Source organism: Lathamus discolor, chromosome Z (assembly GCF_037157495.1).
Source record: "Lathamus discolor isolate bLatDis1 chromosome Z, bLatDis1.hap1, whole genome shotgun sequence".
Lineage (NCBI taxonomy): Eukaryota > Metazoa > Chordata > Aves > Psittaciformes > Psittacidae > Lathamus > Lathamus discolor.
Window position 1 is genome coordinate 71,439,045 of NC_088909.1, and position 19,705 is coordinate 71,458,749.

The 19,705-nt window shown below is 36.5% G+C and overlaps 1 protein-coding gene across 4 annotated transcripts in view; it reads right to left on the bottom strand.

Annotated features, from left to right (window-relative positions):
- VPS13A (vacuolar protein sorting 13 homolog A) overlaps positions 1 to 19,705 on the bottom strand; it is a 110,664-nt gene that overhangs the window by 75,802 nt on the left and 15,157 nt on the right. For all 4 annotated transcript variants that reach the window (XM_065663629.1, XM_065663628.1, XM_065663631.1 and 1 more), the window contains exons 11-22: positions 19,296 to 19,423; positions 18,965 to 19,071; positions 18,119 to 18,290; positions 17,701 to 17,763; positions 14,042 to 14,177; positions 13,273 to 13,367; positions 12,347 to 12,489; positions 10,880 to 11,081; positions 10,678 to 10,792; positions 9,459 to 9,595; positions 4,369 to 4,501; positions 3,468 to 3,585 (exon numbers count right to left, since the gene is read on the bottom strand). In XM_065663629.1, coding sequence (XP_065519701.1) covers positions 3,468 to 3,585; positions 4,369 to 4,501; positions 9,459 to 9,595; positions 10,678 to 10,792; positions 10,880 to 11,081; positions 12,347 to 12,489; positions 13,273 to 13,367; positions 14,042 to 14,177; positions 17,701 to 17,763; positions 18,119 to 18,290; positions 18,965 to 19,071; positions 19,296 to 19,423 — 1,549 coding nt within the window. The remainder of the gene's footprint in view (positions 1 to 3,467; positions 3,586 to 4,368; positions 4,502 to 9,458; positions 9,596 to 10,677; positions 10,793 to 10,879; positions 11,082 to 12,346; positions 12,490 to 13,272; positions 13,368 to 14,041; positions 14,178 to 17,700; positions 17,764 to 18,118; positions 18,291 to 18,964; positions 19,072 to 19,295; positions 19,424 to 19,705) is intronic.

The window sequence follows — 19,705 nt, forward strand, 5'->3', positions numbered from 1 at the left end:
CAGTATTTTACAGAACAAAAGGTGTGGGCTTTCTATGCATAAGAATGTTTACAACCCAAACTTCAAATGAAGTATAGAAAATGCTTCCTAGTTATGTATATTTAAGCTTACTCTAGAAGTAGGAGAGATATTTATCAAAAAAGAGAAATGTCATAAGAATAAACAACCTCAAATGATAAAATAACAATCTTTAAAGCTGAGAGCAGTAGAAGATATTTTAAGCTTGTTTGAATAGGCTTTGGCAAAAAAAAAAAAAAAAGGAAATCACTTCAAATGTAGATGCTGATTTTTTAAAGAACTAAAACCCATCCCGGTTTCTCATACAATTGAGCAGAACACAAGTAAGAAGAAAACTGGCACCAAGAACATGATTATACTTCTATTACAACATCTAGTTGGAACAGATTAAAGGGGTCTATTCAACAAGCCAACTGTCTCCTACAATGGGCAGCAGCATGAAAGGTGTAAGGAACAGAACCTATTATTCCCTCCCAGCTCTGCTGTGCATGACTAACAGCTCAATATTCTAAGAAACATAAAATATATGGAGAAGATACAAGGACAAAACCCCCAAAATTTTCAATCACCCTCAACTAACTTTGAGAATACAAGGATAACTGGAAAAACAGCTCCTTATACCTGAGCAAGCCAAGCACAGAGTTGTACATGTCAAACAGTAAATACCTTGTTTTCTACAGTTCATTTAACTCCTTCACATCCTTAAATTCTAAAGTAATCAATTCCCAACTAGTTCTGACTTATAGTCTTACTTCCAGTTCTGTTACAGAGAATTTTGACCTTTTGTTTTCGTTTGTTCTTTTATTTTAATAGAGAAGGGCCAGGAAAGGACCTATCTATGTACTGCCTGAGTGGTCCAGTAATCTAGGACACTTAGCAATCCTCACTTCAACTGATGTGGTGGTCTTCAAAAAATGAGAATTACATTAATTTGTATTCTCTTCAAGGCTGCAACACAGAAATGTGTCTTCCTAAATAAAGCCAGTACAAAGTCCTGGTGATTTCATTCTTCAAAAATAATAATAAGGAATTCAACTGTATTCAACGGTCACCCAAGGAAGTACAAATATTAAAGAATCAAAGAAATAGAGACAACCCGATTACCTGCTTTTTATATAACTTCAAGTAAAATAGATGCCCTCTAAACTAACAGACTCATTCATTAAAGTATACTACATTGTTTTAAACAAAGAAGTTCTGGTGCTAGTTTTTATTGTGGAATAAGCATCTTTCCATTCACCTTCCTCCACAGAACTATTCTGTTCTACAGCACAGTTCCAAACATTAACGGAAAAAAACTCTGGAAAAATATAATGCTGACTTCATACATATGCATATTATAAAAATTGGAATAGTAAAGAATAGCTACATGTATACCAAAAATACATTCAGAGATGTGTAACTGATGTGAGCAATACTGATGCATTATGCCCTAGCCACCTATAATTACTGAAATTTACTGTTTAGCAGATTTTTACTGACACAAAAGTTTTCAGTTAATTTTTATCCTTTGTACACAATGTCATCTACAGATCACAAGAGCCAAATCATTTGTATTTAAGTATCTGTATATAAACACACTAACCGACGATTAAAAACAACAAGAGATTATGCAGAAAAGGTCAAATTTCCACCATTGGGTAAAAAGCTGCTGTATGTGTCACTTCAAGACTGGTAGGCAACTCTAGAGTATTATAATACCATCTGCAGAATACACTCTGGAAGCATTTGGGGAGTGAATAAGGCACAAAATGAACAAGTTCAGCTGTTGTTCAGTCATGGTATCAACATGTTAAATTTGAAACAGTTACTTGCTCTTGGTGCAATTTTAAGTATTAGTTATGCTTAGTAACTTACTGTAGTATATGTTTATCTAGTACCAAACTGCTGTTTGTGGCATTCCTAATACTTTTAGACAGTACAGGCACTCAGAAAAATGTAGCAGCTGATCCCCAAGAAATACTACTACCTCAGTGGAAGAAAAAGATGTCTATTTCTAGACACAGGTAGAAACTATTCACTGTCAAGTAAGTATGAGAATTCAGAATACAGAAATAATATCCATTAGGGAAAAATTTTTCAGCATCAGTCTAGATACAAACAGCCAAAAAGAGAAACACATCTGTTAGCCAGGACAGTTAGACAGGTAGCTCTACAATACTGCAACAGGTGTTGCTCATTAAAGAGCAGACACTCTTTAATCCAGGTCATACTACCATAACTTAGAGATATGTTGATTACAAACCTACATTAAAATGACATTGTGTTATACAACCATAGAAGAGAAATCTCATTTTTCCTAACTGGACTTTCTAACATAAAAAGACTGATTCCCATGAGTTGTACTTTCCTTATTATCTCACTTTCACCACCTAACAGAGAAAAAGCAAAGAGGGAAAGAGTAAGATGTTTGGTAAAGTCAAGCATCAAAATTCAGAATCTGGCCCACCAGCTTTCCAGAAGGTGGCACCATTGTACCATGCAATCATTGATCTCTGTTCACAATACACAGCACTAGTAAGGTACATTGTTTTTAGGGCTTTTCTTTCCTGACTAAGCAAATCCTTTTATAACAAAGGAAATTAATTCTTTTATTTCATAAACTGCCTCTTGAGTTTGCTGATTGTACTAAACAATTTTCTGCAACAGACTATGTCTGGTTTTATGCCATTAATTTTCTGAAGTGTGTAGCTAAATAACAAATTTCCAACAGCGTTAATAAAGTATATGCTATCTTGTTGTAGCTACGGAATATGACTCTTATTAATGACTCAAACAAATTACATAAGGCATTAATGCAGTACTTCAAACTGATCAGAATTTTTTAATCAGTGGTGTCCTTCAGATACATTAGTGAAGATGCACTTTCCAAAATAAGTGCAAATATAATCTTTGCCACTTTTACTTAGTGATCTTCAACAAAGTTACATCATTAATAGTATTGTACATTTTCTTCTGAGCACAATTTCCATAATCAGGTTCTTTAACCTAAATGCAAACTCAATGCATTATGAGCTGTTTCCCTGAGAAGTGGTATCTAGTAGGTAAATAAACACAATGAGTAACTTATGTAAAATAGAGGGAATTTGAGAGCAGATCACTTCTCAGAATATTTTTGTGATGTTTATAAGAGACTTGAGTTTTCAGTTCCTCAGTATTTTCAATGAGAACTGAAATACAGCTGTTAGAAAGATCTAATTAGAACAAGTATTAGTATATTTGATAACAATCTTAAAATACATTATACAGACTTTTTTAATATCACTGTAATGTTCTATCACCTCCTCAATACTTCAACTTCTTGGGTTTATTCTCTATTTTTCTCAATTAAGTTATTTTACTCCCACAATTCATAATGTAAAATAGCACAAGTATAATCAGATTAGCTTTTTCATAAATAAAAGAAAGTAGTTTACTATAAAAATTTCAAAATAGGAAAACACACATACTTGGGCATTCTTGCATCTGTAACGACCATAGCCCTGCTAAATTCCAGGTTTACATCTAACGGCTGCAAGATATGTTGAGATGAATATTTCAGCTTCCGAGCCTCTTGCCACTTCTCGTCTGTAAGAGCAAAGAAAACCTACGCTTTAAACACTGAGATTCCTTCTCATTACACGTATCACAGAATTAAAGTATCTGATATTAGTTAGCATATACTGTTAAAAATTCAGGTGACAAAATCTCTTCTACAGCTCTATCAATGCACATATATAACACAACATCCAAATTTCAGACATACAAGACTATTTAATTTCCACTGTTCACATCTAAAGAGCTAACCCATCCATACCAGATTACTAAGGACCATTCTTCACATGCATGACACTGAAAATCTAGGCTCTGCATTCCCCTCTGAGCCAGAGGATAAAGAATAAAATGCTTAAGAGTTCCCTGGTTCTGACTCTTTCTGCACTTTAAGTTCCAAAATTAGTAGTAAAAGTTTCCTCCAATAAGGGATTCTGATCCTTTCTTTGCTCTCAAAAAAGGATCAAAACTACAACTACTCATGGATTCTGCTTTAAAAGTGGACGGATACAAAGAAAAGGCACTGAAGGAAAATATCATAAATTAATGACACTTGCATTTATTATGCAACAAATCAAGTGAGACATCTCCAAAATAAGCTATTTATTCTACATTTATTTATGTAGCAAAGGTTAAGGTTGGAATCTAAGGCCTAAAGGTAGGTTTTGGAAATTCATTACATGTTCATAGGACTGAATTTAGATAATAGTTTAAAGAAGTATGTTTCAAAGATTCTCCACTGCTACAGTTAAAAGTATAAAAGGCACATCAAACATCAAATTATTTTTAGAGAAAAAGATTACTTTCATGAATACTTACCATGTTTGCTGTAGAGTAACTGTATACTGCTGAGCTGGATATCAAAACTGTCATAAGCTCTTGACATTATCTCTTCAATAGTGCTTTCTCGTACTACGAGTTTTGATAAATCAGAACGACTTTTGCTTTCCATCTTAAAAAGAGTCACAAAAAAGTATAAATGAATTTCAAAAATATCCAAAGCACTAGTTCTACAAATACCTGATCCTATCACAAGATATTAAATTTAAAGTCCTCATTATAAGGGCTTCTGTGTTACCACTTTCACAGCAGAGGAGATATCTAAACTTAGTATCCTGTATCAAAACAAAAAATGGAGAGTATTAAACTCCATTTCTTCCTTGAGAAGCAAAAGGCAAATAAAAATCTATGAAGTTTTATACAATATATTTTGTATAGAATAATTTCCTTCAACAGATATAGAAACATAGAATCATAGAATAGTTATGGTTGCAAAGGACCTTAACATCATCTAGTTTCAACCCCCTGCCATGGGCAGGGACACCTCACACTAAACCATGACACCCAAGGCTCTGTCCAACCTGGCCTTGAACACTGCCAGGGATGGAGCATTCACAGCTTCCCTGGGCAACCCATTCCAGTGCCTCACCACCCTTAAAGAACTTCCTTATATCCAATCTAAACTTCCCCTGTTTAAGTTTTAACCCGTTACCCCTTGTCCTATCACTACAGTCCCTGATGAAGAGCCCCTCACCAGCATCCTTATAGGCCCCCTTCAGATACTGGAAGGCTGCTATGAGATCTCCATGCAGCCTTCTCTTCTCCAGGCTGAACAGACCCAACTTTCTCAGCCTATCTTCATACGGGAGGTGCTCCAGTCCTCTGATCATCCTCGTGGCCCTCCTCTGCACTTGTTCCAACAGTTCCATGTCCTTTTTATGTTGAGGACACCAGAACTGTACACAGTACTCCAAGTGAGGTCTCACAAGAGCAGAGTAGAGAGGCAGGATCACCTCCTTTAACCTGCTGGTCACGCTCCTTTTGATGCAGCCCACGATACGCTTGGCTTTCCAGGCTGCGAGCACACACTGAAGCCAGCTCACAGAATCACAGAATCACAGAATCCCAAGGGTTGGAAGGGACCTAAAAAGATCATCTAGTCCAACCCCCCTGCAAGAGCAGGGTAACCTACAGTACATCACACAGGAACTTGTCCAGGCGGGCCTTGAATATCTCCAGTGTAGGAGACTCCACAACCCCCCTGGGCAACCTGTTCCAGTGCTCTGTCACTCTTACAGTAAAGAAGTTCTTCCTGATGTTAACGTGGAACTTCCTATGTTCCAGTTTACACCCATTGCCCCTTGTCCTATCACTGGATATCACTGAAAAAAGCCTAGCTCCATCATCCTGAGCTCATGTTCATTTTCTCACTGACCAACACCCCCAAGTCCTTCTCTGCAGGGCCGCTCTGAATCTCTTCTCTGCCCAACCTGTAGCTGGTCCTGGGATTGCTCTGACCCAGGTGTAGGACCTTCCACTTGTCATGGTTAAATTTCATAAGGCTGGCATCAGCCCACCTCACAAGCACGTCAAGGTTCCTCTGGATGGCATTCCTTCCTTCCAGCGTATCAACCGAACCACACAGCTTGGTGTCACCAGCAAACTTGCTGAGGGCGCATTCAATCCCACTGTCCATGTCACCGACAAAAATGTTGAACAAGACCGGTCCTAACACCAATGACTCATACGCCAAAGTTTAAAATTTCAAACCTTTTGCAATCAATGGAGTAACTGTTCAAGTCTTTTTATATATAAAAATATTACTGCATTAATCACCTCAGAAACATGAAATCTATTTCTGAATCTTGTTGAACTTATTTGTGGTATTATCCTGAGTAAAAGGCAAAAGGGAGTTTGGACTGTTCATCGTTTATGTTCACTGTCTTCCTGTAACAGCAGTCAATATCCCTATGACTCAGCTTCGGGATGCCCATACTTTCTACATGCCCTCTCTGCTTTTCATCTCTGATGAAATGTGGCTGTTCTCATCCTTAAATGTCAAACAATTTTGGATCCCCATCTGCTTTTGTCAGACCCTGATAATATTCAAGGTAACAATGAAACAGGCTCAAATACTAACGTCTAAGACATAGCATTTCTTCTTCCAGTGGTACTGAACTATGACTACTTTTACATTAAAAAACATGCAGATTGATTATTCAGAATTATCAGATTAATACTGCCTGTGCAACCTTCATTAAGTGCACTTATGCATTAGCATTGAGATACAGTTTTAATTTTATATGCCATTTTCTCCATTTGGACTTGACCTTATCCAGTATATAACTGAGGGAAAGATACTGTTTTGTATTAAACATACCGATTCAACAAATAACCTGCATCTCTCTTAAGCATATGCCTCTCAAAGTGAATACATACTCATCATATCCTGAGAGGCATCTAACTTTTCTCTTCTGGTATTGCTGAATTTCCACTAAAGGACAGGAACCAATTCAAGAGTCACATGCACTATGGAAATTATTCATGCATTTCAGGGAAAAAAAAAAAATCTTGAACCTTTACTGGTGTCTGACTTTGAAACATATTCTTCTGTGTATTACTCTGAAAGTAATATCCTATACACAGAGTGGAGGAGGTGGGCTGTTCCGTTCCATTAGCTGGCTCCAAGCCTGGTGTCACTGGCAGCCAGCCACAAATGGCATTCCCCAGTGCTCAGTACTGGGCCAGTTCTGTTTAGGACCTTTATCAGTGATCTGGATGAGGGGATCAAGTGCACCCTCAGTAAGTTTGCAGTCAATATGAGGTTGGGCAGAGTGTTGATCTGCTTGAAGGAAGTGCGGTTTCTACCAAGGGACCTAGACAGGCTGGATTGACAGGCCAAGGCCAATGATATGAGGTGCAACAATTGAACTTCGGTCCCGCACTTAGGCCACAACAGCCCCATGCAACACTGCAGGCTTGGGGAAGAGCAGCTGGAAAGTGGCTTGGTGGAAAAGGACATGGAGTTGTTGGTTGACAGCCAGCTGAACATGAGCCAGCTTGTGCCGAAGAAAGCCAACACCATCCCAGCTTGTATCAGAAATAGTGTGGCCAGTAGCACGCTGTACTAAGCACTGGTGAGGCTGCACCTCAAATCCTGTGTTCAGTTTTGGGTCCCTCACTACAAGAAAGACACTGAGGAGCTGGAGCATGCAGTGAAGCTGGTGAAGGGTCTAGAGCATAAGTTTTCTGAGGAGTGGCTGAGGGACCTAGGGGTGTTTAGTCTGGAGAAGAGAAGGCTCAAGAGAGACCTTATCACTCTCTACAACTACCTGAAAGGAGGTTGTAGTGAGGTGTGGGTTGGTCTCTTCTCCCAAGTAACAGGTGATAGAACAAGAGAAAACGGCCTCAAGCTGTGCCAGGGGAGGTTTAGATTGAGTATTAGGGAAAATTTCTTCACCAAAAAAAATTGTCAAGCAATGGAACAGGCTGCCTGGGGAAGCTGTTGAGTCCCCATTCCTGGAGGTACTTATAAGACTTGTAGATGTGGTGCTTAGAGACATGATTTAGTGGTGGGCTTGGCAGTGCTAATTAATGGTTGGACTTCACCTTCAACGTCTTTCAACCCATATGATTCTGTGATCTATACAGGCTGGTGGATGAAGAGATTGAGAGCAGCCCTATGGAGAAGGACTTGACAGTACTGGTGGATGAAAAGCTGGGCATAAGCCAGCAATGTGTGCTCAGAGTCCAGAAAGCCAACTGTACCCTGGGCTGCATCGGAAGGAACATGGCCAGCAGGTCAAAGGAGGTGATTCTATCCCTTCACTCCACTCTTATGAGACCCCACATGGAGTAATGCGTTCAGCTCTGGGTTCCCCAGTACCAGACAGACATGGACCTGTTGAAGTGGGTCCAGAGGAAGGCCACAGAGATGACCAGTGGGATGAAAGGCTGAGAGATTTACACTTGTTTAGCCTAGAGAAGGCTCTGGGGAGATTCTTCAGTATATTAAAGGGGGCTTCTAAGGTGGAGAGAGACCTTTTAGCAAGGCCTGTTGCAACAGGATAACAGGTAATAGTTTTAAACTAAAAGAGAGCAGTTTTAGACTATATATAAGGAAGAAATCTTTTACAGAGTGCAGCAAAACACTGGAACAGGTTGCCCAGAGAGATGCTAGATGCCCCATCCCTGTATGAGGGGACGTCTCATCTTCAAGGCCAGGCTGGGCAGGGCTCTGAGCAACCTGGTCTAGTTAAAGGTGTCCTTGCTCACTGCAGGTGGTTTGGGCGTGATGATCTTTGAAGGTCCCTTCAAATCCAAACTGTTCTATGATTCTAGCTGACACACACATGTTCAAAGAGTTAGTCTGATTTTAAGCTTTGAAATAGGTTATTAAAAAGGTTTACCTGCTAAAAAGGCAGGTAAAGCAATCTAGACTGATAGTAAGTGGAAGAATCACTCCTACCTAGCATACAAGTAAAAAAAAAAGGAAAATTTAATTGCCTGCATGCATGTAAGATCATTTGTCCTGAAAGAACACAAGTTCACCAATGAGTAAAAAGATTACTAATAATATGCAAAAGCAGTCTCTTTATGATTTTATAGTGCTAAATTATAATTTTAAACACGAACTACCTTTTTAACTTTTCCCTTTCATAAAGCTTCTCAAACATATCTCCTATTTCATCAGTTACTTTAAAAAGTGCCAATATGTTTACTATTCTCATTTTAAAGTAAACTGAATGCCCAAAAGTTAACTGATAACAAGAATAATAGTAATAGTAAAAATAAGAAGACCATTTAATCATATAACTACAAAGCTTACTATTTTATATTCTAAGGTAAAACATTATTAGAAATTTTAAATGTAACAGTTCAAAGCATCAACTGTAGTTTCATTCCAGGGGAGGATTATTTTCTAACAATTCTTTTGGGTTGAAAGAATCTACTGAGAAGTGTTCAGCAACTTCTGCCTTAACTGGAAAGCAGTTTAAAATAAATGTCTAATATATAAACTGCAAGAGGAACTTTTACTTAACCACTACCACAAAACACATACTAAGAAACTGGAAATCACATAGAAGCTGAGCTGTCATTTTCAGTAAGTTCACTAAGTAAATATATACCTTAAGACTACCAAGATCCAGGAGTAGTAAATTTGATGTATGGTCATAGAATCCTTTTTGTGGAACAATGATGTATGAAGCCATGAGGTTAATTTTGAGGTCAAGAACTTTCTGGGTTTCAATAATATATAACAAACCTAAAAAATAACATAATTAGTAAATACAAGCCAAGTAATCCATGCAGAAGCTACAGAATTAAAAGACGACAGAAAAAGAAATCCAAGTCTAACTTTAAATGAGCTGTGAATGCTAGATAACTGAGTTTAACTACAGGTACACATGCTCTTTAGTTTACTTCTGAACCAGTAATTACCAGCAGCCTTTAAAGAAGCAAGAAGTAGATGAAATTGTGATAGCAAACAGTGCTAATGGACAAGTAGAGACAACATCACAACACATACAAATCCAAAGCAGTTTCATACTGAACACAGATGAAGTAAGACGAACTGGAATTTGTACTGCAACTTGGAATTGCTGGGGTAACCCACTGTGCTCCGTAGATTCAGAAACTTAATTGTTCTAGAAGTTCTTACTGGAAGTATCCAACTATACTGGACAAACTAATGGTGTTGCTCTCAGTATTAAGTCTTAAAAGTATTCACCATTTTCATTCATGTGTCAAAATATAAGATCTCTAGAGATAAACAGCTAGAATTAAATTAAACTTGAGGAACAGTTTTAATGCCAAGTAACTGGAAAACAGACAGATATAATCAATATTTACTGCAGAATAAATAATGTGGTAACACCTATATAGAGGCAGATGAAAAGGAACAACTCTGGAAAGGATTTAGGGGTTTCATTGGAGGACCAGTATTTCTGAATATATTAGTCATATTATCAATACAGATCATTTTTCAAAAGTATGAAACAATTAAGACCATTTAGATACTCAGATGAACAATACAGAAAAGTTAGAAGTAACAAACCATTTTCAACTCTGTAGGGAGTAGAACAGAATAGATAGTGAAATACTACCTTGGGATGTTCAGTGTATTTTACAAAGGAAGCTGAAGTTGAAAAAGATGAAGACATAAAATTATCCAATACCTAGAACAAATGTTTCGTAATGAGACTGAAGAATTCAACCTACTTCGGTATTGTGTTAGAAAGCTATGACTTGGATCCATTCATCCTCATGTGTAAACATGTAATATTTTCATACCCCTATAAATAAAATTTGTGTGAATATGCAATCAGAAGAGCATGCAGCACTTGCCTGTTGATGTTTTTTCACGGAACTCTTCAAGCTTCATCAGAGTTGCTGATGTCAACTGCTCTAAATGGACATCTTTTGGAGGCCTGAAGAAATCCACTAAGCTATTTATTGTCATCTGTTCAAATAAAACAAAAAAAAATACATGCAATATTTACTATTAGGTTTTTTTAATATTTTATACATTATTACAATATTTACTTACGGCATCATACACTATTTCCAGTGGCTGTGATTCTATTCTAAGCCTCTGATCTGCTTTCTCATCCAAAGGATTAGTCTCAAACATTATGCTTAAGAGTGAAGTACTCTCATCTGAATACACCGTTCGAGAAGATAGGAGGCAGGGTGTACACTTTTCCCGGGACATGCCTGTAACTTCAAGTGAGGTAACTTTTGTTTCAAATCTGTAAAGAAAGGTAAACAGCATGTTCATATATAATATCCATCTGGCTAGATACAATTAGATGACAAGAGTATAAGGAATAAGCTGGGGGGGGGGGTAGGGGCAAAAACCGAACAAAAACCAATGTATCACTACCCTACATTAAATATAAATAGCATAGTCTAAGGATGTAAGACATATACCCATGGGCTAACTGTTTTTCATTTCATTTTCTTCTGTGTCTATTAGCCACTACTAAGAAAAGGGGACCAAGTTGTTCACAAGCTTTTCATGAGGACAGGTGTCAGGGCAGGAAAGAGACATGCAAACTGGAATTCTGTATTATCAGCTCTGGAATTAGATGCCACAGCTTATTCTGGGGAACAGAAATACAGCAGAGAGGGAAGGGTTGCAGTGCAGAGAAATAAAAGAAACACCACAAGAGGAGCACAACATTAACAGTCTCATTACTCTGAGGAAGTATTATCCAGGTGCTAGATTTATATTCTCTCAATACCATGCCTACCTCTAACAGCTTTCAACCAAAGATCTTTATCTCCCAACACTTAAAAGAAAGTGTTTCAATGTAAAAATATAATATTCCATTTTTCTCAGTATAATGCATTATTAGGACTATTTAGATGAGCAGGGGAATAAACAGAAAAGCTGCAAGCAAAATTTCAACTAGGCATAGAACTCCACAAGATCAGTAGTATCTTAACATCAAAATAGAAGGGACAAGGTTTAAAGCAGGAAAGCTAAAATTTTTAAGTCATTAAAATCGAAATGAAAGTAAAATATTACATACTGCTGCTTCTCATCATCCACTGTGAGAGCACAAAAAAGCCAAAATCATCTGTTACAGCCTTCTTCTACAAATCTAAAGGCTCAACTGAAAGCTCAAGAACCTTTCAGTCATGTTGAATGCCTATACATGAGTACAAGATCACCTTACTATACAAGTGGTTACAAGATCAAATACTCGGATAAAGTTTCAAAAGGAGTTAACAGTCACTTTTCAAAGCAAGAAACAAGTGAGTAAACGGCTTTCTTGTATGGAACAATGCTAAATTGAAAAAAAGGAGAAAATCTGTAGTGGCACAAAATAATCTGAAGCCAGAGAGAACTTAAATCATAGAGACTGTATACCATCTGTATATACTTCATCCATCAGTTGCAGGATGATTCTGCTGCTAAACTGCACAAGAAATACGGAGCCTTAAAATGTTTATTAGCCATCATCAACATTTCAGAGAGAGCAAAACCAGTTTGACAAAGAAAGTTCACCTTATTGCTTGTGCACCCGGTCGCTGGGTAAATACAGTACTCAAGCCAGATAATGCAAATTCTACCAGCTCAGGACTTTGCTTGTTTTCTCTTATTGATATAGACATGCTTAGTAACTTCACAGAGAACTTCATGGCTTCATACTAGATATGAAGGAAAAACAACAACAGGGGATCATAAATACAGTTTACGAAGAGATGAAAACCATAAAAACCAGTTTGATATTATTTTTCTAGTGTTATAAATAACTTATATCATAGCTGGTATCAAAGTCATTCCAAATTAGTTATTATGAAAAGGCAGGGTTATAGAAGAATTTACTATGCTTACAAACATGTCTGGCATCTCTACACCACATTTTGAGTTAAAAGGCCTCTGATGTAGACCCGGAAGATGTTCACTTTACCATACATTGTATAAAAACTACTTAGACTGTTTCTGAATGGTTCAAACTGTTGCTCTTCCTCACCATGGTCCTTTAGTCACCTCTTCTTTTATATAACCTACTCTACCTCATAACTAACCTACTCTACCTCACGTACTATCACTCATATTTAAGATTCCGGAGAATCTCTCGGTGTGCTTTCTTAAAAGAAAATATATAAAAAAAATACAAATCTCAAAATTGTAAGAGGCTGTGAAGCATTTTATAGCTTGAACACCAACATACTACTCTAAATGATTTTATTTAACTTTTGCAAGCAAAATTTCTTTTTGAGCTTTTTCAGAATATCCAAAGTAAGCTATATAACCACCCTCCAAAAAACTACACAAAGCCAAAACGCAGTAACTTACGTAAGAAGTGTCAGAGTAGTATTCAAATATAGAGACAGCTTTAAGTAATTTTAAGGGTGATTATTATCTGTAGATTTTAATTAGCAGACAAAGCTACCAATTGTTTGGGATCACAGCTGGTTTTGACTCACCGATTTTGGAAGGGTTGGATCCACAGCTGTTTCACTATATCCAATTGCTGCATAAAGTTTAGCCTTCTCTTCAAGTGTCATCAGCTCTTCAAGACCTGCCACATTTGCATGAGGTTAGTTAAACTCAGCACAGGTATCTCAAAAATGAAAATACTGTTATACACTTTCCAGTAGCTCTGTAAATTACAGCAGATACTGTTAATATTGTCCTAAATCAAAGCAAAATCCCTGCAGTTTAAATTAACTGAGTGTCCTAAAGCATGCTTTAAAATGTAGCTACACTTTTATTGTGACCTACACTATTTCCAAGCCTGCTAAACAGAAGCAACCTTTTCAATTTACTTTGTTTCACAACCTTCACTAGGTGTCCTGCACTTAAGTGATTCAAACTAATACACCACATGAAATAACCAAATTACAAAATGAATGGAAGTAAAATTATGTTGCATTAACTCCTACTGTTCTATAGCACTTTCTTCAATGCAGACAAATGTGAAAACTGTGGCAGGAGAAAGAACAAAGACAGCTCAAAGAGATTTATGAAGGAATTGTAAGGTAGCTCTGTAACACGCAATTAACAACTTTATCAGCGAAAAAAAGGCAAAGAGTAAATGCAAATGTCAGTAATCTGACAGCCCAAATATTAAACAAATGCAATGTTCCATTGCTAGGGACACATTATTCTAAAAGTAATTTCTAGTAATAGGGGGAAAAAAAACCCACCAAAAAAAAAACAAAAAAAAAAAAACAAAACAGTAAGTGAACATACTTGAACCCTTTACTTCTTGTTTTTGTTCCTGCTGTTTTTCACCTGACCAGTTCCATATCCAACTAAACCAGCCACCAGAGTTTTCATCATCTTGTTTCACTCCTGGTCTGTAGATTTTTAATCCAGCCTTAGTTGCCTGAAAATTACGAAATTTTCAAAGTAATTTTCGTAAGAAAAATATAGGCTCGATACCTGCTCTAACACATGAAAACATCATTAGACAACCATTAAGAAAAGCAACATCTTATTTTTTATTTTTTGTCTAATAACTTTTTCAAGTACACAGTGAATCATACTTATTCTCACTTGCTTAAAACCAATCACCTTTATTAACAAAAAAAAGCAAAAAGCAGCAGCTGATTTATAGTCAATAAATGTTTCTTACATAGCAGATTTTCTCTTTATCTCTCACCACAAGAAAAAAAAAAGGAAAGTCCACAACATTAGACTGTGCTCTACGCTACAACAATGCAATTATAAGGAACCATTAAAAATATGTATGTAAGCAATTAAATAGCCAGCAGAGGCCAAATTTTAAATGATCCCTTTATTTTTCATTTCAACATAGATGTCCCAAGCAATAATAATTAAAAAAAAAAAAAAAAAGAAATTACTCTTGTAATACAGTACTTACTCTAAGGAATACAGAAAACTACTTCTGGACCTGATATATATAGCTGTAACAGCAAAGAAGCACTCCCTCCTCCCACATCCACTATTTCAACAACCAGGGACATCCGGTCTGATGCCAATGATGATTCCAATACTGGGTCCTCCCAGAAAGTGCAAACTACATCCAGACTTGACTACTGAAAGCCTGGCATAAGGGGCAGCAAATGACCATCAAGTGATCTACGAGACAGAGGAGTCCTCAAAACTGTAGTGGACTAAACAAACCAATTTTTTTTTTCTTCATGACTAATATGATCCAGAAAGACAAACACTTGCAAATAAGCCTTGAATTTAGAGATGCTCTAGTAAATGTGATACCCAAAGTGAGTGAGACAGAGATCCCTTCTCAGCAGTGAAAAAGCCCAAGACCTATCTACAACACGACTAGGTAAAACAGCTGGCTATAAATCAGAATTTTAAAGGGGCTTGTCACATCTATCCACCTACAGGCCAATGGAAAGCAGGAATCACCATAAAAACATAAAGGCTTCTGAACTGATACTGTTGATTCAGCCCAGAGAGATGATGCAGATGTCATTTAAACAACACAAGGCCTCAAAAAAATTGAACAAAATTCTCCAAAGTCCTCTTTATCCAGGATACCAAGTCATTAAGCAGATGTTACAGGGAACAGGCCAAGGAAAGAATGGACAGAGCCTTAGAAAACATGGCTGTTAAACCCTTGAAATCAGAGGTTTCTAGGACACCAAAGAGCTGATGTTGAAGAACTACTGCCATGGAAAAAAAGTAGTGACGCTCAAGTCTATGATTCTCATCATGTCTGAGGCAGCAGCTGACAGTAGAGTCTAAGGTAACAGAGGCTACAGAGAGGAGGGCAACTGCACTTCTGCAAGGATTAAGAAAACATTTGTGGAGTACTGGAACCAAAGAAATTTCCTTAAGAAATCCTGATGAGCTTTCCCTGTGTTCCATTTACAATAGTTTAGTAATGAATACAGTCACAGTCTGTGGAATTACTCAGCAAGGTAAACTGTTTTCAGTAAAAGAAAGGGAGAACATCACCCTGTATTCCAATTAAGGTGAATCATCTCTAAAGTCTTCTCTATATTGAAAGCACAAAATTTCTCCATCTGATACAGACTTGCCAGTTGGCTCACTGAAGCTGGTGTGTGGTACTAGTGATAAAGATTATTAAGTAGCCTAATGTAATACGGAATGGAATGTATAAGGAATATAATCTGGAATGGAATATATATGGAATGGAATATAATGCTCTTGCTACAAAGTTCCCAAAAAATCAGATGGTATGGTGTTCAGAAGTGTGAGCTGTGGGCATCTTAATTTTGAAGTCTACAGAAAAGCAAGCCTTAGAAATTCAACTGTAAGATATGGTTTTAAGAAACTAAAAATGCTTAACAGTAGGATCCTTTATCTGTCTTTACTTGGCCCATGTCTAAAGGGTGTTCCTTTAATTTTCTAGTAGACTCAAGGCTAGCTGTCAGGGTACCAAGCTAGTAGCAGATTTGCCTCTTACAAGTCCTTTGAGACCTGATAACAATAAGAGATGGCTTCTCACAGATAGATGGAGGTAGAACTCAGTTTAGAATCACTGCCTGATTTCAGTACTTGGAAATAAATTCAGAGTTAGCTAGCAGATCCTACAAGATACTTTTCTAACCCTTTTCAAATGCAAGGCTTTTTTAAAAGTCCAAACAAATGAAAATCCATTTGCTTGCAACCTATCATAAGCATTACAGAAACCTATCTCAAAACTCAGGACTGCAAAGCAGTGGGGAATGCAGCATGGTCACACTGGAGAAAAGAATAAAACTAGACAGGAAATACTCTGGGATCTCTGTCACCCTGCAAAAAGGAGGAAAAAGATAAAACCAAAGAAACTATGTGTCACAACATAAAAACATACAAAAATTAAGCAAGAACTAAAACAAACAAAAAAAAAAGAGAATCCCAAAAACTCCTGGTGAAAAGCACACCAGGTCAGCCAAACATCTGAAGGGGAGAGACATGAACCTGTCTTCTGGTTCTGTAAAAGTCTGAATTAAAATCATACAAGCATCCAAATGTGGTTGTATACACAGACAACTAGAAGGAAAGATCACATTCATACATTGCGGTTTAGAGTTTTGGTTTAGAACCACCCTATCTATCACTGCAGCTTTCATGCCATACGTAATACACTCCACACACAAAGAGAAGGGGAAAAAAATAAAAAAAATAAAAAAATCAAGCACTGCCGTAAGAAATTATTGACATTCCCGAAGTTTATTTATCAGTACACTATTTCAGATTCTAAATATCATATTCTGTTTACTTTTAGTCACATTGATAATTAATGGAGAAAGGTGACTTTGCAGGTTTCAGAAAGCCTATACAGATGTTACTTCAGTCTCCTGGAATGATGCTCAGACAAGTACTAGTACAGACTAGTACTACACTGAAAATTAAGCAGTATACTAACCTAGGAAAAACAAGGCTAACAACTGCAACTATTCAAGTCACACTGTCTTGCCTAACTGTGATTATCTACTTAGATGTATTCTGCATTTGCTGCATTCTGAATTATTTGGAAACAGTAACAAAAGGTCCACATACTACACATAGAGGTGTTCACCCTATGTAACAGGGTATCAGGAAGAAAGAAATAAACTAACAGGCTGGGTTGGGGAGTTGCTGGGGAAAGCCTGACGCTTTGAGTATAACTGCTTCCAATTTGACTTATGCTATCACACTTCGACCATATTTTCCACAGCTGATGTTCCTCACCAAAAGTGGAAAGGAATTTATCCCAGATCAGTTATTCTGAGGAAGCAGAATATGCAGCTATTTATTTTTTACTTAATTACAAGCTGAAATTTACTATGCCTTCCAATAACAAACAGGAAACACAAAGAAAATAGACCTTATGATGCACAACTCTATCACTAAAACTCAAATGCATCTGCCTAAAATCTCCACAACCTCATATTGCAGTTATTCTTAGATTCACTTAAATGATGAAATTTTACCTCGACTTCTGCTTGTTGCCTTGCTAGAGTAATGTTAAAAATATCCAAGGCCTTTTCAAATTCCTAGAAAGAAGGTGAGAGGTTATTTTTTTACAATTTCATTTGGTTACATTTCACGGCTCAGTTTTACAGGGAATGACAGTAAACAACTTTCAGTGCAAGTTAATTTGCTCAAGCTGAAAACTTAAACCTGAAAAATAAAAGCACATCAGTTTAAGTTTTCCTTCACTGCAGTTACTAATTTAAAAAATTATCTAGTACGTTTATTAATAATACTCACAGAAAAAGGTACCAATGAAGTTGCAAGTTTGGGCACTGAAAGTTTAACTTAGTGCTGACTTATGAACATATAAACACTTAAGTTTAAGCAAACAGCAAGGAGAACAGTATTTACACCTTTAATAGAAAAAAGGCTAACCTCCAATAATTTTAAGATTTCTTCATTAGGTTTTTTTGATGTTATCTTTGTTTTATACATCTCTTTATAGCTCTTCACTTGTTTCCTATGATGCCGAATATGTTCCCATGACCACATTTGGAGCTTAGGTTGAACATTTACTTCAAGGATGCCATAAATAACATATTTCCACCTAAAGCAAAGACAAATGAAGTATAGTTCGCATTTATTTTGGTATATTGAACAGACATCTAGAGCTATGCAGACTCCCACTAAATACAACTTCAAGTTGTAAAAAGTGAAATCCCTTTTCTAATAATCACACTTCTGATCAACAGAGGAACCCAAGGATTTTATTTTTCTCCACAAAGTTGACTGATTTCTATTTCATAAAATTAAAAAGCAACCTTCTACAAAAAATGGCCACAAATATGTGTGTGTGAATAATCAAAGCATATTTGTAAGGATTTTTCTGAAAAGAATCAAATCTCTGCCAGCTGTGTTGACAATATTTGTCTATTCGCAGATTAACAGCTATATACTTGTAACAGTACCTAACATATAACGCAGTGTCCTTCATTAAAACAGAGTTAGGATATTAAAATACTATCAGACTTCAGTTTCTGATAATGATCTTTGAGGAAGTAAATGAATGCTTTCAAACATCATGTCCTCACCCCTGGTTTGAGATCCTCACCAATTTTTTTTTTAAACACTCCTAGTTTCAGAAAAACAAAGAAAACCAAAAGAAAAGACTTAGTTTCAGAAGAAAATGAGCTCTAATCTCCTCTAGGTAAGAAATAATCACTTGGCAATTATTCCAAATTAATAACTAACAAATTGTTTACAAAGTCTGAGGTAGCCTACCATGTCTTGGCATTGTTGTGCAATGGAGCATCAGGTCTGTACTTCCTATATGGCAGATTTCGAGTCATCATATCAATAGACTCAAGAAGCTCCATAACACTGAAGTACTAAAAAAAAACAAAAAAAAACCAAACAAAAAAGAAATCAAACTGTTATCTTTCTGAGAACAATGTGAATCAAGCTTTTCTTTAAAAAGAAAATAATTTACAAAGAAAAACAAGACTAAGTAAATTGATTCTCTGTTTATTAGAAAATCTCAGACTGCTTTTCTTATTCTTGCAAACTAACATTTTTACCACATTACATCTAACTTCAGAAAAATAGTTTGTACCTGTGGCTTGTTGAATTCAACAGTTATATCCTGTAAATTTACATTTAAATCCATTTTTGGTGAGGAAAAGTCAACATCAGATCGAGGATTCATAAGGAGTTTGGCTCTAGCTGAAATTGGGCGGAATACTAAAAAACATAAATTGACATAAAAAGTGCAATTAAATTATTTAAGACTGATATAAATGATACATAATGGTTATCAGAGCTAAAGTTATGACAGATTATTAATTTTAAAATCCTAGACTTCATCAACATATCTTTAAATGTAATACAATCTACATTCAATTTCCAGTTTCATTCTGGCAACATCTGTGGAGTAAATCTAAGCCCAAGTAAGCATGAAAAAAATTTATACGGATCCCACCTAAAACAAATCACATCACATGAAAAAATACTGAGAGCAGAAAG